The 22,886-nt window shown below is 43.2% G+C and overlaps 1 protein-coding gene and 1 long non-coding RNA gene across 2 annotated transcripts; one reads left to right on the top strand and one right to left on the bottom strand.

The window, feature by feature from the left end:
- Positions 1-5,907: 5,907 nt before the first annotated feature.
- slc16a4 (solute carrier family 16 member 4) lies at positions 5,908-20,070 on the bottom strand. The gene is made up of 11 exons (XM_030360653.1): positions 19,765-20,070; positions 19,315-19,374; positions 18,196-18,311; positions 15,278-15,413; positions 15,063-15,195; positions 14,508-14,651; positions 14,099-14,260; positions 13,223-13,921; positions 8,592-8,803; positions 7,999-8,092; positions 5,908-6,673 (listed from the first exon to the last, which is right to left on the bottom strand). Exons 3-11 carry the CDS (start codon positions 18,216-18,218, stop codon positions 6,483-6,485), a joined length of 1,794 nt encoding a protein of 597 aa, XP_030216513.1. The 5' UTR covers positions 18,219-18,311; positions 19,315-19,374; positions 19,765-20,070; the 3' UTR covers positions 5,908-6,482.
- Positions 20,062-22,236, top strand: LOC115546881 (uncharacterized). Its single transcript, XR_003977297.1, has 3 exons — positions 20,062-20,360; positions 20,448-20,505; positions 20,600-22,236. It is a non-coding gene; the product is annotated as an uncharacterized LOC115546881 (long non-coding RNA).
- The last annotated feature ends 650 nt before the right edge of the window (positions 22,237-22,886 follow it).

The raw sequence follows: 22,886 nt of genomic DNA, 5'->3' as shown, positions 1-22,886 counted from the left end.
ACACACACACACACACATGTGCAAACAAACACACAGAAACACACGGTCCCCTGGGGAAGACATGAGTGACGTCCTGATGTTTCCATAGCGTTCCGAGATACCATGCCGTGGCTGTTTGAAACCCACTGGGGCTGATTTTAAACCAATGTTCCCAGGAACTAGCTCCGGGGTCTGGCACTGGTCCTCCTTTAAGTCATGATTTGACCCCATGTCTCAAAGGGAGAGGATGTAGACCAGCACCACGGCTAGGAGTATTTGCTTCACATTCACGTTTGCCGCCGTGTGTTGGTTTCCCCTTCCACGTGACCCCCTGCTGGAAGGACGGAGGGAGGATCATCCATCGCTGGGCTCAAGGCTCCCACCCTGGGCTCAAGGCTCCCACCCTGGGCTCAAGGCTTCCACCCTGGGCTCAAGGCTCCCAGCCTGGGCTCAAGGCTCCCACCCTGGGCTCAAGGCTCGCACCCTGGGCTCAAGGATCGCACCCTGGGCTCAAGGCTCCCACCCTGGGCTCAAGGCTCCCACCCTGGGCTCAAGGCTCCCACCCTCGGCGCAAGGCTCCCACCCTGGGCGCAAGGTTCCCATCATGGGCTCAAGGCCCACAGAGAACCCCATCAGTTACCTCCATCCCCTGTTTGACCGCGGGAGCAGAAACAACCGGCCAAGACCACCTGGAGGAATCCATCGGCTATGTTGTTTGAAACTTTTATTGTTGTCGGCGCGCAGATAGCGACTGTTGTTAACTTCTACAACTAGCCGAGCCCATTTTTGAAATATTTGACTTAACAAAGTGAGTCTTTCCCCAGCATCTCTTCTTAGTCATGTAAGCTTAGCAAGAGAAGGACGGCCAAGTCAGAGGAGAAACGCTGCCCTCTTAAGGACAAGGAGGGGACCTGTTTCTCATCGATCACCAGTCAACCAACCGACAAGCCGCATTCCTCCCGACTGACTGCAGGGAGTTAGCGTGGAGCAGTAGCCTGTGCACTAGTGCTGTATGCAGTTGGTGCTCGCTGCCTGGCAGGTATGTATCCGTTGAGCCAAGGCAGCATACAGGTAAGTATACAGTATCGACAAAACATCTGTATTGACATGATAAACACCAGCCATTCCAATATATATTATTTTTTAATTGGCCAGGCTAAGGATATTGAATGATGAAACTCAACGTGCATAACCCTGAGCCCTAGATAAAAATTGAGGGCATTGATATTTCTGTTCAGAAACTGATGCTCCCGGCATTGAGACATAATATCCCATTAACACTAACAATGTGAAATATGATCATAGAGCCACACATTGTATGGAATAACAACCCTAATGACACTATTACCATGGAATATATAACCATAGAACAACATTTTAAATTTGGCCAAACGAATTAATGAATTAATTAAAATCTATTTTAATTAGGGCTACTGCCCTAATTAAAATAAATGATGACAACAGAATCTTCGAGGAGAACACAAATCTATCTTTATAATAATAATAAATTAATAATAAATAATTTAATAATTTGTTATTTTCAATCACAACACAAATTAATTAATAAGAACATTAAAGTTGAATGCAAGATACAAATGTGTAGGCATTGATTTATCACATCATCGCTATTTGGAGTATAATTTAGTGTTCGGCTTGAAAACTCTAGACAGTAATCTAACCCATAGCTCTGTTGATGATATGGAGGGAACTGCAGATAAAAAAATAACGTCTGGTCTAATTTGGTCAGAATCTTTTCATTAATTGTAAGGTTTTTAATGAATTACCCCTCAAAGTTATCTCAAAACAGTTTAACAAAAGCAAATAACTGCAAAGAATCACATACATAGAGCAAGATATGAATAATATGTCCTATAACCAAACTGCACACAGTAGGAAAACTAGGTTTCAATGGTTTGATTGGTAGTCAAATATTAAATGTATACCAAATATCTGATGATATATAAAAAATATATATACTTTTAATAACCTTGACGTGATGATCAATAAATACACACAAGTTATATTCCGACTGATACTTTTTTTATAAAGCAGTCCAGGTCTATAAATGGACACAACTTCCACAACACATAGGAGAGATTGGTATGGTATGGTTTGGTCTAATATCGAATTAAGGAATTGATGTGCGTTGGCGTTTCACTTATAATAAGACATCTATGACACAGCTGTACAGCCTAACTAATATATCTGAAATGTGCAATGCACAAAGTATTGTCACAGACATCAAACATGTTTAATGTCCTTAATGACAAGTAAACTTCATAAAAATCGAACTTCATAAAACGTCATGTTAACGAGTACTTCTGTGTTTCCTACACTAAGGTTTCTTGGGATGAGATTGACTCATCGAAATCTGGCCATCAAATCATCCTGGGTTTCGTCTACTGTAAGTACCATTACTTTTTAACAAATGTACTGTCGCTGAATAGTACCCACAAAGGGTGTTAATAGTGTTACACACAATGTTTTTGGGTGAAAGATACAAATATAATTGTATTTTGATAATTTCTACTGTATACATTTTTTTTATCAGAAATATATGATCATTTAGTGCATAAGATTCAGATTTAAACTTGTCCATACAATGTACTTTTTATGAATAAAGATGGAAAAAATCAAGTGTGTTGTTAACTGAGTTTTTCTTCTTAGTATTTTAGTAAGTTGCAGTTTGATACTTAAAACAGGAGAACACAAGAAGGGACAAGTCAAATACCACTTTATTGCAGCTGATTGCACAGTCTTCAACAATAGACCAACAAAATGTCTGATTTGTTAAACAAATGGTCTTTCCTCATGTATGAAACAAAGGCTGAGAGCCACAAACCTTTAATAATAAACAGTAGTTTTAACAATAGAAAAAAGCCTAATATTAAAGTTCAGATAATTAGGTAATCTGAATAACCCGGCACCTTTTGTAAAAGTATTTGAGACATGCAACACTTTAATACACAGCCTGGCCATACTGTTTCTTAAAACATCATGTAATCAGAAAACCTTAACGAAAGAAACTGAACTAGTTTAAAGTGTCCCAATATGTCACGATATAAAAGGAATGTCATTCAGTGACCACTTGAGATATGGCAAAGAAGATGGGTAACGAATGTAAATCAGATCAGCCTTGGAGTTTGGGCTTGGTAATCGTTTTGTCGTTCTTTGAAAGCGTACAAAGAGTTCTACTGAGCATTGTGGAAGTGCAGGAGGGGAAATGATTTGGGTATAATTGAAATTACATTCCTAATGTAGAGGTCATCCCTCGCCACAAGAGGGCACAATGACAGCACATATTTCTCATGGTTCGGGAAAGATGTGGCCGCTGTTGATTAATACATTCACATAAAGCTTTCTATGGGTACTCTCAAAACTATGTTTAAAGAATAAACTTTATTCTGCCTTGTGAACACTGGATTTACAGAGCTCAGTTTGTATGTAAATTATACCGAATATGTCTTTGGTTCAAATAAAAAAAAGGGAAGATGGACGGAATCGTCACAAGGCCAACAGTCAGCGGTCATAACCAATTAATTAAATGACGACAATAAACATAATCATTAAGGAGCGAAGGGTTAAAGAGATATTACATTGGTGCTTCAATGTTCCACAGGTAGGCACTGTTGTGGTGTACACAGCATACATTATATTACTAGCCTTACTAGCCGAGATAGGTAAAGGCATTGATTCGTCATGTGTATAATACATTATCAGGAAGTTCTTCATTCAAGTATGTACCACAGTTAAACTGATTACAAGGACCATTTGTCACACTGTCCCCTGTGTCCACACACCCACACTCAAGTGCTTATAGTAAGATTATCTGATCATATCAATTGTAACAATGACAAAAAAATATTTTAATTGATTTATAGGTAGTAGTAGTGGTTAGTGAATGGTTAATTATAAACCAGATTGTGCATTTTGGGGTTAGGGTAATTTGTCTTTTGCATAGAGCAACAGGACATGGACATGGAAGGGAATGGTACAGCACTATAGGTGTTCAATCAAAGATCTTAAATGCAAAATTACTAAAAACCGGGGTCCTTCCAATGTGTATGGTGAGGTTGTCCAGGCAAAAATCACTGACTGATTGCTGGGTTAGAAAATATATGGTATATTGAAAAAACATTTATAGAACATAACTTGACACTGCTCCATGACTAGTTAAGGCAGGCCTCCTTTTCCTGTTTTACAAGTCGGCGACTCGAATGTTGGCTCAGCACCCTGGCTGGGGGGGGGTTACAGAATAGATTTATGCAGAGGGGTCTGAATGGGCCCAAAGTGCCTGTTTGTGAGTACAGGTATATAAGAGGTATTATTAAAAGAGAAGACGCTATTTACAGGAGTTTTTCTTCAATAAAAATGTTCTATAAAAAAAAGGAATATATAGGAAAGATAAATTGGCAAATGTTTCTCATCAGTACCAGGACATGCTGTGGTCAAGGAAGGCCAGTACCTTGCGGTTGCATACCCTGTGTGGCCCTTAGGGATCGGCACCTCCGTAAAGCAACTGTTAAATATATACGCTTACATGAGAGCCTTATTATTTGTATTATTATTATTATTATTATTATCATTACTGTAATCATAATATTAATAAATGCTGGCATTGGAAATACTACGCCAATATAAGTCACAGTTCCAAAGTTGGTAACATAATTATAGGCATGTCTTGTAGATGCACATCTATGGAGGTAGATTTGTGTCTTTATTATGCAATCAAAAATAATAGGTTTGAGAGCAAAACTTTCCACACTGCAATCAAAAAATAGGTTTGAGAGCAAAGCTTTCCACACTGCAATCAAAAAATAGATTTGAGAGCAAAACTATCAACACTGCAATCAAAAAATGTTTTATTGCAAGATAAATTAATGTGATAAAAAAAATATTAATGGGAATCCAAAAGTTTTGTTTGCAAACCCAAAAGTTTTGTTTGCAAATCCAAAAGTTTTGTTTGCGAATCCAAAAGTTTTGTTTGCGAATCAAAAAGCTTTGTTTGCGAATCCTAAAGTTTTGCTTGCGAATCCAAAAGCTTTGCTTGCTGTTGAGCTGAATCTCGTGGGCGGGACCTACGCCGAAAGATGTAAGACACGTCTCTATTGGCCAGTCTCGATCGGAGTGACAGCTTGGCAACATCCGAAAAGAAGCAGATTGTCGGCCGGACGGACAGGGTTCGTTTGTGCCTCTCAATCCGCGGCGACGGTCAACAACATCGCCCTGCTCTCCTCTGCCATGGTCTCCTTGTCGGCTGACAGGGAAGCCTACGGAATTTTCAGGGCGCGCAAGGGACAAGCCCATAAGGCGAAGCCTAGACGGCGTAGCCTACATGAAATAGAACTCCCTCTCTCGTTACTAACTGTGGATGTTGCCAAGCTGTCACTCCGATCGAGACTGGCCAATAGAGACGTGTCTTACATCTTTCGGCGTAGGTCCCGCCCACGAGATTCAGCTCAACAGCAAGCAAAGCTTTTGGATTCGCAAGCAAAACTTTAGGATTCGCAAACAAAGCTTTTTGATTCGCAAACAAAACTTTTGGATTCGCAAACAAAACTTTTGGATTTGCAAACAAAACTTTTGGGTTTGCAAACAAAACTTTTGGATTCCCATCAATATTTTTTTTATCACATTAATTTATCTTGCAATAAAACATTTTTTGATTGCAGTGTCGATAGTTTTGCTCTCAAATCTATTTTTTGATTGCAGTGTGGAAAGTTTTGCTCTCAAACCTATTATTTTTGATTGCATAATAAAGACACAAATCAACCTCCATCCACATCCCGCACACAAACCTAAAGGGGTTCTAAACTGTATGGCATAACAATGTATGATTTTGGCTGTCATATATATATATATATATATTATATTTTAAAAGCATTCTTTCTTCACATGCCCGCCCCCATCACACCCTCCAGCATTTAGTCCTGGTGCCAAAAACCTCTTCTGGCCCGCGGTCTAACAAAATGTTATATTAGCTCCCTTAGGTCAATATTGGGTTGCCTTTAGTTGAAATAGTTAAATACTATGATGTATACCAAAGAAAATTGATTGTAGGTATTTTTCATATATTTACGCCAAAAATTTATTTTTGCTTACTTCTTTTGTGCAGCTGTGTTATGAAACACATATCTGTCAGGTTACGTGGCGTTAACCTGACAAGTACTTAATCCAATGACATCGCTCTATTGTCAACTATAACTCCTAGAAAGGTGATTGACAGCTAGCTTTGGTTTTTGACGTATTTGAATCTCAAGGCGAAGCTCCAACCTAGCCTCCGCGGCAAACCCTCCCCTTTTTAAAAAAAGATAAGTCCCGCCCCCAAACCTGCGGTTTCACGCCTCAGAGAAGACGTTCGAAATCGCCACCTGACATCCGTTGGACTGGGCCTTTTAAAGTTTGAACGACCAGGCGGGGATCCTGACCAGAAGGACCAGGTCGCCAGGCAGCTGTGTGGTATCCTGCCACACAGGGAGGCTCGTGGAGAAGTTCCTTCCCTCCTAGACGACCCCGTTGTGGGACACTTCGCTGCCACCCGGCTGGTGGGATGTCTTCTCAAGCCGGGCGGCCTTCTGCTTCTCCCAGCGCCGGGCCAGCGGCTCCAGGAAGAGGGAGACGGAGGAGAGCAGGTAGCACACCCCGGCCAGGTAGAAGGAGCCGTCGTACGTCTGGGTGTAGTCATACAGGAACCCTGCAGGGGGACGGTCCGGGCAGACACGGGACAAGGTGAGAGGAGGAGACCCAGTCTGACCCAGAGGAGGCAAGGGGAGAGGAGGAGACCCACTCTGACCCAGAGGAGACAAGGGGAGAGGAGGAGACCCACTCTGACCCAGAGGAGACAAGGGGAGAGGAGGAGACCCACTCTGACCCAGAGGAGACAAGGGGAGAGGAGGAGACCCACTCTGACCCAGAGGAGACAAGGGGAGAGGAGGAGACCCACTCTGACCCAGAGGGGACAAGGGGAGAGGAGGAGACCCACTCTGACCCAGCGGAGACAAGGGGAGAGGAGGAGACCCACTCTGACCCAGAGGAGACAAGGGGAGAGGAGGCTCTCTTTAAACGAAGGAGACAAGGTTAGAGGAGGAGGCCCACTCTGACCCTGAGGAGACAAGGTGAGAGGGGGACGCCCTGTTTGAGCTTTGAGAACCAGCTTTGACGGCTCCCAGCCCTGATTGATTGCCCTTAGTCAGCAACGTGGAGGTTTCGAGGGGATAGACCTTATGCAAACCAGTTTTAATAAGCCAGGGGCCATGACTGTTACCGTTTTGATTGATGCTCAACATGCAAAACAGTTTATACAGCCTCAAGTGATTTACACACCTCAAGTAGAGCTGCTCAGACTAGAAGATACGTTGACTCAGACTAGAAGATACGTTGACTCGTCATATACCTAATCAGCATAATCCCTAGGAATTCCCATACATTCTGTCCAGCATTGAAGGCTGACCTGAAAGTTGAAAATGCTGGTATGCTTTCAGACCCGTAGTATAGATTGGTTCTTCTCCTGTTGGTTTCAGTTTTCTAACAGTTGAAAAAACTCCTACCCCCACTCAGACCTCCGACACATGAACACATCATTCAGGGGTGGAATTTACAGGCCTCTGAAAAGATCTGACACACAAGGCCAATTGAAAAGGAAAACATATGTGAAGAAGACTCATAACCCCTCTTGACAGAGATAGGGCCTTTACACACACACCCCAATGCAAGTCTGCTCAAGTAATTTGTCATTCTGGCATCTATACCTGAGAGCAGTCCTAACTAGTTTACATGCAAAGGAGAGAAGAGGAACCAGAGAGTGACACTGAGACCTCAAGAGAACAACATGCTTCACCTGTTCCATTTCTCCTGTTATATCACGCATTGGGCATAACCTTAAATACCTGCAATAAATGAACTGGTTCACGCACACACACACACACACACACACACACACACACACACACACACACAACACACACACACACACACACACACACACACACACACACAGAGAGAGTCATGTGATCTTAATACCTGCAAGAGGGGGTCCGGTGAGACAGCCAAGGCCTACGAAGAACATGGAGAAGCCCATGGAGTTGTTGAGCTTCTCTGATCCCACGAGGTCTACCTGCAGAGGCAAACGTCCAATAGTCAAACCTCGTTTTGCAATTCTTTATTTGGTTAAAATAATAACAATAAAAATGAAAAATATAAATTGTTGTTCACTATTTCATCCCCTTTCCTGTCATCAATCAATCAGCCTCTTTAGCCCAGACACATTTGTCTGATTATTGAAAATAAATCAGACAACACCCTGAGGTCATTGGTCAATGTTTGAACAAAGCCTTCTTCCACACACGTGCAACATTGACCTATGCATGATGAAAGTCCACAGCTACAGGTGTGCACATGTATTCGAAAATGTATTCCCAACGACAATGGAGTGTTAATAAACAACAGAGGCATGAATAAACTACAGTAACAAAGATTACTGTTAATAAACACGTGGAAAATCATTCATCAGCCCAATGTATTATTTAAGGTGGGAACCAATAGTCTAGTTAGTAAACATGCATACAAGACAACCTGTGGGCTCTGATTGGTTAAGATGCAGGGTGCGGGCGTACCAGGACGGGCAGCAGCAGCGCCATGTAGCCTCCGCAGAATATGGCGAAGAAGATGGCGTAGATCATGAGCAGGAAGTATGAGGTGGCGAGCGGGGAGAGCAGGTTGACCACGCCACACAGGATGAGGTAGGCCTTGTGGTAGTGGTACTTGTGGGAGCCGTTCCTGTCCGCCACCCAGCCGGACGCCAGCTGGGCCACAGTCTCCGTGATGCCTGAAACGACCGACCACATTAACCCACTGTTCAAATAGACACACACGATTACATGGTAGAAAGAAAGAAGGAAATATTCAGAGACGGCTAGGCAAGAAGAAGAAGAATTAACTTGGATTTAGATACAATGAAGAGGATCACAAAATATATAATTATATTATATATAAAAGATGGTGGGATAAAAGATGCCGCCGTTAGCACAAATGCTAATGCTATTCGTTCAGGCTGCTTAGGACATCTCAGGATGCCCTACTGGCGTGATTAAGTCATTATTAGTTGTTTGCTTGGCACCAATTCAGGAATAATGAATACTAATACAGACGTGAATAATGAATAATAATACACTCATGAATATTCGCTAGAATTGTGCAACTGGACAAAAAAACATTGAAGAAGAGTAGGAACACGCCTTAACGCCGATCAGCACAGCTTGTACAGTATAAAGGTGATCATGCAATGATATATATCTGCCCTACCGAGACACCCACCTCTCATTAGGAAAGCCACACACGCACACCTGCACAGACATTGACCTGAGTCGTTACCATTCAATATATCGACATATAGAGTCAACAAAGTTCTCCTTAGTGAGCATGTAGGGCTTAAGCATCTTGCTGAAGGATGCTCCCCCCCCCCCGTTTGAAGGTACAGCCTGTTTGTACCTGCAAACGTTAGGCCATTAAATATCAAAAGCAGTGCATCAGATGACTTGGAGTGAAGAGAGTCTTGTCTTCTGGGAAGTACTCGCACTGCAGAGGAAAGTGTTGTGCATCAAGGTCAGTGGTGCTGGCTCCTCTAGGCCGGGCGGCCGCTCACTGATTGCTAGAGGGACACGTGTACCGTAAACCATGGCTCAGCATGTGGATACACCGCCAGGACATCCTGTAACATCAGTCTGCATGTGTGCATCGGTCAATGAATGTGGGAAAACACAAAAATACACGTGATCCCTCTCGGTGGATCTGTGTACGAGACAACGTGTGTGTGTGTGCATGTGTGCGTCTCACAGTGAAAATGAACCAGTCTTTGCATCCTCGGCTGTGCTATGTATAGCACCAGGTCGGGATACAGTTACCACACAAAGAGAGATAATGGCAGATACCGGGGGGGGGGGGGGGGGCACCACTTTTACTCCCAACACGATGCAGCAATCCTGTCCCCCCCCCCCCTGTGTGTGTCGCTCTGGCAGATATGATGAAGCAGCAGATACCCGCTGCACTGCTGAGGTCAACAGGAATGCGATATTTGCTGTGGCCACCTCAGGAGCGCATCGAGCGGCTGCAGAAATAGTTGCTGGCTGCCGGCCGCACCGAGACATCAATCAATGCCATCAACGGGTCCACTGCAGATTACAGCGGCTTGCCCCGCAACACCTCAGATGCATCGATACGCCCCAAACACGCAATGTGCTCTGATAAGATATGACAAAACAACGGCTGCCAGAGAGCTTCCTGCTCGTTCTAGAGATAGGGGGACCTTCTGGGAAACAATCCATTCATCGATTGATGGGGTGCGCAACTTTTTTGTAACCGTAATCTTCTGTGGAGGTTTGTGAAATGCCTCGCTGTGTTGAAGAGAAAAAGGAGAGAATCTGCAGTGTCACTGACCTACTTATGTAATAAAAGTATGCACAGGCACGCTCTCACACCTGCCGCGTGCTTATGCAGTCGTATGCACTGACACACACACACACACACCACACACACACATGCATACCCACACACACACACACACACACACACACACACACACACACACACACGTGTGGCCCTGTCGGAGTCACCAAACGTCTGTCCGGAGGCAGCTGGGCCGTGTTTGTGTGTCCTCGTGGAGTGACCAGAGAGAGGCCAGGGGCGGCCCCCTGTTTGCTCTAAAGCCAGTGGAGCTTGTTTGTGGTTTTTACAATGTGAAAGGTTGGGCTCTGCAGATGTTCCGGCTGCCTTGGGGGGAAGCGATGCATACTGCACTGCGTACATTTAGACAGAGATTCTTTAGGAGATGAGGATTAGGTCTCCCAAGACTCTGGCACTTGCCGATGGTGTGCGCAACATAACTTTTCTTGTTCACACTTATTACACTCCTGGCCTGAACAATGGCTGTTGGCACTACAGTCTACAGCATATGTGACAGAACAGGGACTTCAAGTCAGGCATGTTGAAGACTTGATTCAGGGCTGGAAAGGTCAAACAGATTGTGTTGACAGCTGAAAGAGAGTTTGCTCAGAGGGCTTTCAGTTTACCGAGAGCCCAGAAAGAGGCTGAATGGATGTTTGACTGAAGCTAAACGATAGGGTTGGGCTGTTATTCAACGTTTTTGCATTAAAAACTGGGATAAAACTTGCGGTCATAGGTTTAACTAGAGGTTAAATTCCTAAAAACATACATTTGTGCCTCTAGGCTTAGCAGTTGCTGCAACACTATACCTCTCAGCTAGTTAAGTTTTAGTACCAGGTTGTACCACAGGATGTACCCAGGGAGGTAAAGGAAGCAGTGCGGTGGTGTGGATGGAGGTTAACTAGAGAAGGGGACGCCATGTACTAATGGGTAGTATATCAATTATAGCAATCTGATTTGATATGCTGGAGATAGAGCGCAACGTTCTGAGAAAATAAAACATCTTCCTCTATCAAAAATGTTCCTCATTATACAGGAAGAACGTGCTCTGTATAAAGTCTGTCGGCTCTCCTTGCCTCTCTTTGTTTATACGCTCCACTGCACCCTGGCAAAATCTCAATCACATCAAAATTAGACCAGAAAAAACTGAAACAAAGCGAAGCCATCACGTGCGCTTGCTGTGTGTGTGTGTGTGTGTGTGTGTGTGTGTGTGTGTGTGTGTGTGTGTGTGTGTGTGTGTGTGTGTGTGTGTGTGTGTGTGTGTGTGTGTGTGTGTGTGTGTGTGTGTGTGTGTGTGTGTGTGTGTGTGTGTGTACTCGCTGAGGGGTTGCCTAGGGATAGTGCATGCTCTGCTGGCGGGGTGGTGGTTGGCGGTGGTGGTGGCACTGAGACCAGGATTGTCGCCTTGGCAATGAGGGACAAATCAATAGTCCTCTGTGATTGGCACAGGGTGGGGCAATCAAGGGTGGCAGGAGAACCTCTTCTCATTCAATGTTATTCTCTCTCCATCCCGATTCCCTATCTCTGTCTCTCTTGTCCCTTTCGGCCCCTCTCTTTCCTCTTGTCTTTCTCAGGACGCAGGAGCACAATTTGAGATGGCGTGTCTCCAGAATGCTGTTGTCTGTTGCTGGCACTAAATGTTAATGTGTTGTAGGGAGAGAGACTACTAGGGATCGTGGATCCCCTTTGTGCTACACTTCTCTATCACTGTCTCCTGCAGCACTTTCCCCCCTAGCTACGGTTGGCTTAGGTCCCAGTACACTTGTTTTAGAAAAAAAGAAGGGTTGAATTATTACTGTTAAGTGTTGCATTACTTGCATTTGGCTTACCGATTCGTCGGGCTCTGGCTGTCATAATGGACCAATAGTGGCAATGCTACATCTAGTGTCATGACTTATTCATGCTGGGCGCTTGAAAGGCATTAGCCCGTTGGTCTTTGACACATAACCATCCAGGGTAGGACCAAAGATGACATGATAAGGAAAGCTTTAAATGGGATTTTTTGGAAGTTCCTAAGATTATTGCATGACACATTTTAATTATTTACAATTGAAATGATGATAAATATGATCAATGCCATTGATTTTCCAACTGATCCTTTGATTACATCTTCAGACAGGGCAGCCTTTCTTTATGTCTTAAGGTTCTATTCTTTACATTAAGTATTGGCCCACCATTGCATCAAAAACAAGCAGACTGAGCAAGAATACCCTGCACCTGACGCAGTGCTACCCCAGCAACGTTAAAGATTTATAAGCACATGGACGGTTGACTCACAACATGCTAATGCAATTCTTTTTTCATATGTTTGGGTCTCATCAATGGGATACAGCTGAACCCAGCAGCTTTGGTCAGTAGACCAAAGTTCAGCTTTTATGTAAGCACATTCATTATATAAGACTGCAGAGTCTCGGAGCAGCTCACAAATAATTCATGGCTAAAATGTACTGAGGATCTCCTCTCTTTAGACTGCTTCAAAGTCTGGGCTGTACTCTCTTACCTCTCTGGTTCAAAGGTTTGTTTGCACCCTTGTTTACAAGTTTTTCCTGATTGAACAAGACAAGAACTACATCGTCCTCCATCAACACCCCCTCTTCCCACTTTTGGATCCTTAATGCCAGCAGCTGAGAATAAAATAAGTCCTAAATTCTATAAATTCCTCAAATTAAAACCATGAACAAGAGTAGGTCACCTCTTGCGGTGTTGCTTCCTGTGAGCTTCAACTATTCTACATTTCTCCCTGACCCCGTCTAGCTGTTGTTGCGTACGCATACGCTACACAGTGCACCTGTGTGTGGAGCCTTACCTGCCAAAGAGATGATGAAGGAGGCGTCCATGGCGTCGATCCCCAGGGTCCTGGCCCGGGCAGACAGGTGGAAATAGGGGATGTAAGCCAGTTGGCTGAACACCAACGACCAAGTGTAGATGCAGAAGAAGGGGCTTTTCAGGAGGGAGAAGTCTAAAATTTTGGCTGAGCAGGGAGTGGCGGTGGCCTCGTCAGGGGAGCTGACGGGGGTCGGGGACCCGTCGGGGGCGGACCCGTTCTTGCCGCCGTTCAGCTCGGCCGGGGTGCCCGGCCTCGCGGGTTTCCCTGGACTCGCGGAGTCCTGGCGATGGGACTCCAGTCCATTCACGCCGCTCTGCACCAGCCTGTGCAGTTCAGGGTTTTGTGTGTTGTTGTGGCCCACTTGCCCCCCCTGGGCATTGTGCCCTACAGGGCCCTCTGTGTCCCAGCTAGATGGAGGAGGAGGAGAAGGAGGGGGTGGCGGGAGTGGGAGTGAGTCTGGTTTGCAGACGCCATTGTGGAGGTTCGCAGAGCCGGTGCCATTCAGACAGCTCTTTGGGTGATCCTTATCCGAGCTGCTCTTGAGGGAGGCGGTTGGGCTCTTTTGAATGGCGGCTGAGCTGGGGGGCGACATACTGGAAGGTTTTATGTGGATGGGTCTCAGTAGCAGCCCGGAGGCCACCAGGTTCAGCATGAGACCGCCCAGGATTAGCAAGGCTCCTGTGAGTGACGAAAAACAAAATCCTCATCCTACCTCGTTCCCCAAACACATAAAACAAAAGTAAACTCAAACGATTTAGGTTCTTCTAATTTAGAAAACTGTATATATAACATCACAGCAATATATTTATGATTGGAGTAAAATAAAATAAAACATAATAAAACAATTCAACCTACCCTGCCAAGCATATTTGTCCAAGAGCAATTGGGTGAATGGAGCTAAAGCAAAGGTCAAGCCCATGCCAGAGCGCCCGATAGAATATGCTGTGGCTAACCTATGCCTGAAGTACAATGCGGTCACCACTGAGCAGGCTTGGTATAAAAGCGCAAAACCCATTCCTTAAAAGGGGAACAATAAACATAAATCATTAGCCATCTGGTCATTAAGCATGTTATTGTCAGAATAAGAAAGCATAGTGAACAGGTAGTTACATTTTACTGGTACAGTCATTAACATCTAATGTTGTTAGACATTGGCCCTAGCAGTTTGAGTTAAAAATAAATAGTAGGTTTGCCTATTTGTCTAAGCTACAACACCCGACATCTTTTATATATTTCTCTGCTGTGGAGCTTGTTTTCAACTTACCAACGAACACTCCCATACTGATGTAGAGGTACACCACACTGTTTGCAAAGATGCTGAGAATAAAGCCTGCACTGACCAAGAAGGCCCCAGCAATGGTGGTTGCCCTGGTTCCATACTTAGCACAGGTAATGGAGGCGATGGGTGCTGTAAAGGGCCACAGGACACAGGTATACTGAAAGGTTTGTCTTCAACGCCAGTAGTGAAGATGGCCGAAGGGGAACCTGCACTATGTAGGATAAAATAACATTCTATACTTTGTCATTCTCATCACACTCACATGATTATGTTTAACTAATTTAAAGGACCAAACCGGTCTTTGGGATTAAACAGCTGTAGCTGTCTCTCCTGGGTTCAATAAAACGATCCGTAATAAATATAATGTGTTTCTGCCATAGAGATATGGGCATGAGTATTGTCTCGCCACGAATGTACACAATAACAACGTGTTATCACAAAGAGCGGCTGCTATTGCTTAAGTTTCTGGCCGGGCGCTCCTAATGGGGGTGTTGACGGTTTGCAGAGGGGCTCTAGAGCGCCGAGATTTTGAAGACTAACCTCCAGAAAGGCGGAGACTAGACATAATGGAACCGATCCAGCTGATCCCCTCAGCAGACCCCCCAAACTCATCATGGAATGCCACGAAGAAGATCCCGAAGGTCTTCAGAGTGCCCATCACCAGGACATTGACCTGCAGTCACACAACCTATGACTTATCCCCGTGCAGACATGTGAGGTGCAAATGCAACCAGACGCTTGTTACGTGGACTTACCAGGAAGCAATGTATGACCACCATCCAGCCCCACCCTCCATCTGGAGGGTCCACGTACTGGATCTGCTTCTCAGTCTTCTTTGTATCGGTGGACGCAGCCCTGCTGAACAGGCTTAACTTGACCGCCTTGGCTTCGCTGAAAGAAATAGTAAGACCAAATAATGAGCCTATGGAGGAAAGGCGTCAGACCAACATTTTGACAAAGTAAACTACATGATCCTGACCGTTCCTTTGGCAAACATATGTCTATGGAAACACAGACTGCTGCAGGGTGGTCGTCTCTGCGTAGTCAAGAGGCACTCCCCCTTTGCAACTCTCTAATTTGCATATTATTTTGCAAATATCAAATCAATGGGAGAGAGAGAGAGAGAGAGAGAGAGAGAGAGAGAGAGGAGAGAGGAGAGAAGAGAGAGAGGAGGAGGGAGAGAGAGAGAGAGAGAGAGAGAGAGAGAGAGAGAGAGAGAGAGAGAGAGAGAGAGGAAGTAATTTGTATTCTATTCTACTATTCAACTTCCATGGATTGTGTCCAGAGCAGTGAGTTATTGCTCAGCCGGGTAATGTATGCAATGATTACATTGTAGCCATGGGATGAGGCTTTAGGGCCAATTTACTCGTGTGTTGCAGCGACCCCCCAGTGTTAGATCAGGTGTCTGGGGTTGTGTTGTGGTACAAGTAACTATTTAACTTTGTCAGTGTCCGCACGCATGCTGCAAAATGAATGCATGTCAGTCCGACCTGCTGCTCATCCAAACCTCTTCAACAATGCCCTCAGTGACCCCGGTCGAAGAACAACAGTTGGGCTTTTTGTCTATACCGTCGGTCAATAAATGTCCAATCTGGGAAATCATCTGCTAATTAATCATTTTACAATTTCTGAGAACCCTCCTTCTAAGAAATATCGGACTTATACTTGTAGGTTTCCAGATACTTTGTTAAACTTTAACACGTGCTAGATAATGTTTTCCCATTTGTACACTAGATACATTTTCGTTAACCTGATGAATTTAGACTAAATTCCCGATGTTACTCTGTGTCTTGTGCAATGATTGTGTGATTGTGTGTAAAGTAATTATTTGCCACAAGTATTTGACAAGCTGAAAGATAAGCAATTGACGGGATGGTAATCCATCAGCATACAGCCCTGCACTAGAGTACTAGTCAGTCAGGGATCATTTAGACATGGTGATCGTGTTGACCTGTGTAAAAGTTCTAGGGTTCTATGGGTGGAGCATCGCCTAACATCTCACCTCTCTGTGGAATGCCCTAATTGCTCACCCTGACAAAAGCCAGCTGTTAAAACCCCAAAACAACATACCACTAGGTCTGATGTCAGTCAGTGGTGTCCAGGGTCAGATGCTACACAGGTAGACCAATAGAGTAACCAGACACAAGTCCCCGTAAAGCTATGATGGAAAAGTGTATTTGGAATCTCTCTCTGTTTGACACACAGAATATACATCGAAAAGAGTCCAGCTCCAAATTAAGCGCCGAGCGGATTAGAAAGGGGAATGAATCAAGCCAGTGTGCTGCAGGGCAAGCATTTCTCCTCATGTGCCGTTCACAAGTCTCCCCTCAGCATGTGTCGCAGTGCTAGGCGGCGAGTGTGCGGTGATTGTGGGCTGGTCAACTTGGGATTTGAGATCAGTCCCTTGAAGTCTGGGATATAAATGTAAAGCTCTCTGCCTTTCTTTCTCCCTTTTACCCCCTTTCTCTCCCTCTCTCTCTCTCTCTCTCCCCCTTGCTCTCGCCGATCTCTTTCTCTGTCCATTCCTCTCTCCCTTTCCCCCCTAACCCTCTTTTAAACCTTGGGTTCAGCTAATTAGTCCAGTTGGATATCCTTTCCTTGGTTTGACGGCACATCCTTATTTATCACACATGCAAGATTTATCCCACGCCAAACTCAATTGTAAACACAGTAGTGATAGTAAAAATCATTTGTCTGCCAAGAGGATGTATATCATCATAAGGGGAGCTAATGGAAACCAGAGAAAGTACAAGAAAACACCCATGCAGAACAGCTACTCAAACCACATGCAGGTGCTGCTAAATAACATTAAAGGGAATTATATATTTTGTGTGTGTGTATTGATTAATAAATTATGAATCATTGCATTTAAATAGTGTGTTTCAAGACACCCAAAGCTAGGATCTACTACCAATGATGGTTGTAGAAGTATGGTAACATTATTGCCTGTGTCTGAATCCATAGTTGGATGGTTGAATGCCTCTCAGTGACAACATGAAACATTAAACATAGAACTTCATGATGTAAGAAACAAACACACAGTTTAGTCTGATAAATTACATTCAACAATACAAATGGGACTGTTCAAACTGAAAGATGAAGGCTCATCTGAGTGATTGAAATATGAACAACGGAGTCAGAATGGAGGAGACATAATGAACAGCTTCCAAATGGCCACCCCCCTTTCGTGTTAGTCATTTAGTCCCTTCATTATGTTGGAACGCTGCATCCAAGAGATAGAGAGTAGCACTCTGGGGTTGCTCTAATCTGTGAGGCAACACTTTGAGCTGTCATTAATGTTCATGTAAAAGTGACAGAGAAACTTAAGAGTTATCGATACATTTATGTCTTTGGATCTCTCAACTCTAATGCTTCCTGTTTTATTATTTGTTTTGTTTGTTATTGGTTGTCATTTACTTTTCACACCATGATGTAAGTCTATGGCAGACAGGGTCAAAGATAAAGTCAGCCCTTTAGAAAAACAGTCACCTAAACTTCTTCAATGGTCTTGAAAGAACCCTTTTGTTCTGCAAGGCATCTGAGGAAGACATTTGAAGAGTTTGTTGTCCGTAACTGAAAATGCTAGCCCCCCCATCAGTGTCCGAACCTGTTAGCCAAGAACAGGCGTGCTTTTGAGGGGCCAGTAACAACAACATGTGAGACGGTGTACTACCTGTGGTTCTCCTTTGGTAGCATGGCTGCAGATTATGGACAGGAATGACAGGTGGGAGTTATTAACCTCTGGGTGTCATCCTGGTGTTTCTCAGATGGAGTTACACCGGGTTATACCTGGGGCAGGAATGAAAAATACATTACTCGACATACTGGATATGTTAGAATTGTTTGACCTGACGTCCAAACAGCCTGAGGGAATGATTCATGAAATTGGAGGACCCATCCTGAGCAGTTTGAAGGATTTCCTTCAAACTGCTTTATTGTAAAGGTGTTTCAGAAGATTATTAGTTGAAGTAGGGTCTTCATACATTAACCCATCCCTTATCAATCAATGTACTGCATATACTAGCCTTAAACAAGGCTGTTGAATGGGTTAAACCTTTCTTGATCAACCTAACTGGGGGCTTTGTATATAGTCAAATAATAGTAGTGCAAAAAGCCGTAATTGGGTTCAAACTATTTTAACCACAGACCAGACCATCACACTTTACCAATCATGCCCATCTTTGATATGTATGTGGGACACATAATTGATTGCTAAATTGGTGTGAAAATAGCCCTGAAGTGTCTCAGAGGAAGGCTGAACATGATGATCAGCTTTGCAAATGTGGGTCAAACTAGTAGGCTTCCCTGACAAATGTGACGGTAAAATGAATGAAAATATTAAAACAGACACTTGTAGGTATGACAATATATTTTCTTCATGTACAGGACATTTCTATTTTTTTTATTTTGTTTTAAAGGATATGAGAATATAAATTATGAGATGTTACGGTGTAAGGTAGGCATGGATAAGTAGGCTACCTTACCAAATAGATAATTGCTTCAAATGTATATCTAGCTGAAACTAAATGTGTGCTATGATATTGTCAGGTATAGGGATGTTTCTACAGGACCCTCACAACACCAGAGCCGAGACCACAGCGGTTTAATCTAACGATTCGCGTTCCTTAGGGTGCTGAGAAAGGCAAAATATATCCAGCATGAGGAATTGTGAGATTATGCCGTGAAGTGGCCAGTGTTTGGTAGAAAGCCTGGCTTAGTTTATTATCCCTGAATGGCGAATGGCGAATGGAGCACGGCACAAACAATTGTGAACATGGAAGTGGGGTCTTACTCTGTAAAGTTGTGTAACAGTTGTTGTCTCCTGGTGCATTGTGTCCCGGACTCAACATTGCTGATTCAGAGAGGATGAATTAGTTTGGTTGAAACACGAAGGGGAAACATATGTAAGGCATATGTAAATGCATATTTCTGGGGTTTGTCATTCATGGTAAAGGTTACCGAGCGGCTTAACTTGGTGAAACTTAATTAGATGACGGAATGCTATTGCCTAATAAATAGCCAAATACAATATCGAATATTTATGAGCAAACATCAAATTATATATAAAGATATAGGCCTACAATCAACAATAGTGTTATACCTCGAAACTATAGCGGAAAGCGAAAACTACAAAGTATGATCCATAGTTATTGATATTAATAATTCAGAAAAAAAAACACAACAGACCTAGGTGTAACATTGTCTTAAGAATTTACAAAAAAAATACTAAATGTTGACTCACCTTTGATCCAATTTCAATCAGATGCAACACGGTATTGTGGTGTTTTTACTTGCCAATGTTGGACTACAATTTGGACCGAGCCATCCTCGGTGTTGCGGGAGAAGATGCTGCAGAAATATCACAGTCTGTAGAAAGTTGCGCGGAGTGTTCGCTCGGAGATGCTCGGGCCATAACTTGGTCGCGACGAGAGAATTCCTCCAAGTTGAGCCTCACATCTCCGACCACTACATCGCTAAGCGAGGAGAGACGCATAAACCAAACCTACACAGTGACCACACACGTGACGTGAAACGTCGAGAAAAAAAAGGAGTCCTCCAGCGTAAAGAAGAAGCCCCCAGTTAAACATTCCCCTGAAACGTGAGGAGTGCTGATATTCAGCTGCGAGGGACACGCCATGGAAACTGCGATAAACCGCATCCAATAAAGCAGGGAGGTAAATGGAGTTTGCACTTCGGTTTTAATTGCATCTGCACCGGGGAACAGGACATCCTATGGCAGAGGCTTCGCTCCCGTTTGAGTCAATTGGGGTCCCCCATCTTCCAGAACACTTTCAGCAGGTTGCTTTTAGGCGAATGCACGGGCGAACTGTCAGCATGGTGTGTTTATCTAGCTTATCTCGCAGAGTGACATATATACAGTATATATTTAGGCTATAACACTTAAAGATTTTTTGTTTTCTATAGTTTTATCGTAAGGACGTGGACACACCCTTTCGCGCTGCGGTGGAGCCTCGCCCATACGGTACGTTTACACTGAACCTATAGCCAACACGTTCTGCTGCGTTCACTCAAGTGCTTTAATACATAAATAACAGCTTTTCTTCTTGTTTTTTCAGGTTGAAAATTAATTCCCCGATGTCTTCCTGTACATAAGCACATTTGACACATTTCCAATTACAGAGTTATCTAATTGATGTGAATGGTTTGATGCATTGTTTGTTCACGTAAACCATTGTGCCGGATAGAATTAATATGCATTCAAGTAATAATATGTTGAACATTATCTTATATTGTAGCTATAACTTGTTACTTATAAAAGATTTATACTCTAAAATAAATATTGCAGCCAAAGGGGCTCTAAGGGCAAATATCGGAAGGAATCTAAGGTGTCCCACTTTTGTGCTGACAAGTTAGCAAATGATGTGTCCAGGATGCTTGTGTCTGTTCAGAGAGCACTCCCACAACTCCAATATTGCTGTTTTCGACCACAAATAGAGGCAGAAACTTACCTTAACCTGCACAGGTACACTTTTCAAATTAATGTCTGCTCCTCTTCATGTCTAACATCACCTTGAACTTTCTTTAGCACACTGAACTTATTCAAAGTTTAGTGTGGTGAAATTCCTCCTAATGTCCACTAATGAGAGGTCGGGCTATAAACAGGCGAGTGGAGGGCATCCCTGATAGATTATGCGCATCTATGCAGGCAGATATCATATAATTGAGAGAATTTGCATCTTTTTAAATATCTTGCTCCCATATTGAAATCTATTTAACCACTTGCAGGCCATATAAATAACTCTACAAACTTCTTGGATGACAGTGCATAAATGTTGCTGTAAATTTGTGATTGTCTCAGAATTTTCCATGGGCAGGGAGCACACACTGGATATAATAATGAACAATGTTCTTAATATTCCAAAGGTTGTAATAGGTCACTTGTGTGTTTTCCTTAGCAGGTTTTATTACTACTGCTGTGCAAATCAGACAGTTGTAATCTCAAAACGGAGGGTGAGAACACGACTATTCTATTCATGGAGGCTTTCTCTCACACCTGTACTCACTTTGGCCAAAGACCTTGGGAAAAGTTTGGGCCCCAAAACGACAAATATTGTTGATACAATCGCAACCACAACAGAAAAAAGCTACATGTAGAAATCCACATCAGTATTTCTAAAAAGAAAACAAGAGAAAAAACCAACTTCAGATACCCAATGACATTTATTTTTTATATAGTATCAAATGTATCTTTCAAAAAAATATAAATAGTGCATCTGATTAATTCCCCACCATGGATAGAGGGACAAACCCTCCAGTTGTCATCGTTGGGGCTGGGTGAAGTCTGGGCACCGGTGGTGAACTGGATAATCAAGGCACACATAGGATTACTCCCAATCGCCACACTCAGAGAGCTCTGACACATGTAAAACCTATAACATTTGTTAATCAACAGGAGATCATTATCTTATGAGTCACTCATCAGGTGCCTTGAGCAAATCAGTTACTGGATGTGCCAGTTTCCTCCAGCCTGTATGTAAAATATAAAATATAATTTTAGTATTATGATCACAAAGCACTAATGGAAAGAAATCTAAGTCTGCACTACATCTATTCTCTTACCATCTTATCTTCAATTTATTCTACATTAGTCCTTTATGAATTATCTTTTAATGAATGTCCTTTTAATGATTTAAAATATGATTCCTGCATATGTAAAGCACTATAAATAGCTTTGTTTTTGAATGGTTTTTGTATAAATAAACTGGGCTGCCTTGCCTTGCCAAGGTTTTAATATTTGTTTGGTGGACAAAGGTGAATATAATGAAACAATTGAGGGCAAGGCTGCCTAAAGCTTTCTTCTATTCTCTCTAAAACTCTTGAACTAGTCCTGGGAACCGAATAACCTGTGTTCACACTCGTTCCTGATACGTTCGTAGATTACAATTACGTTCCGGCAAAGGACATCGCTCCACGCTGTTTTTTTATCACCACTGTCAAAGCAGAATGACATCAACGTATAAAGTACTACTTATCTCTCAGAGAATACCCTTTATGGGCAGCAAATATACTTAAGACTACCGAATAGACATGTTGATGTATGTTTCTGGCCCAGGCCATCAGAGGTAGGTGCAGTAGAAAAAAAACATCCCAAGGTGCTTCGCCAACCGACCCAGACATCAGCTCCACCTTGTCATTCCACACTTGTTTATAGTTTGAGAATAACTATGGTCTGTAGAGGTTATGGATTTATTTTGATTTCAAACTTATGGACAACCATTGAAGGTGTACATAAAATGGTGACCTCAATACGTGTTTACCTGATTTTAAACTAGGACAGTAGTAGAAGTAGTCGTTTAGTACTAGTAGTAGCAGGATGTTGACTCAGTAAAAATGTGTAAAGAT

The sequence above is a fragment of the Gadus morhua genome, chromosome 1, assembly GCF_902167405.1.
Source record: "Gadus morhua chromosome 1, gadMor3.0, whole genome shotgun sequence".
In the NCBI taxonomy this organism is placed as follows: Eukaryota; Metazoa; Chordata; class Actinopteri; order Gadiformes; family Gadidae; genus Gadus; species Gadus morhua.
The sequence above is the reverse complement of the archived record's forward strand: the minus strand, read 5'-3'. Positions and strand labels throughout refer to the sequence as shown.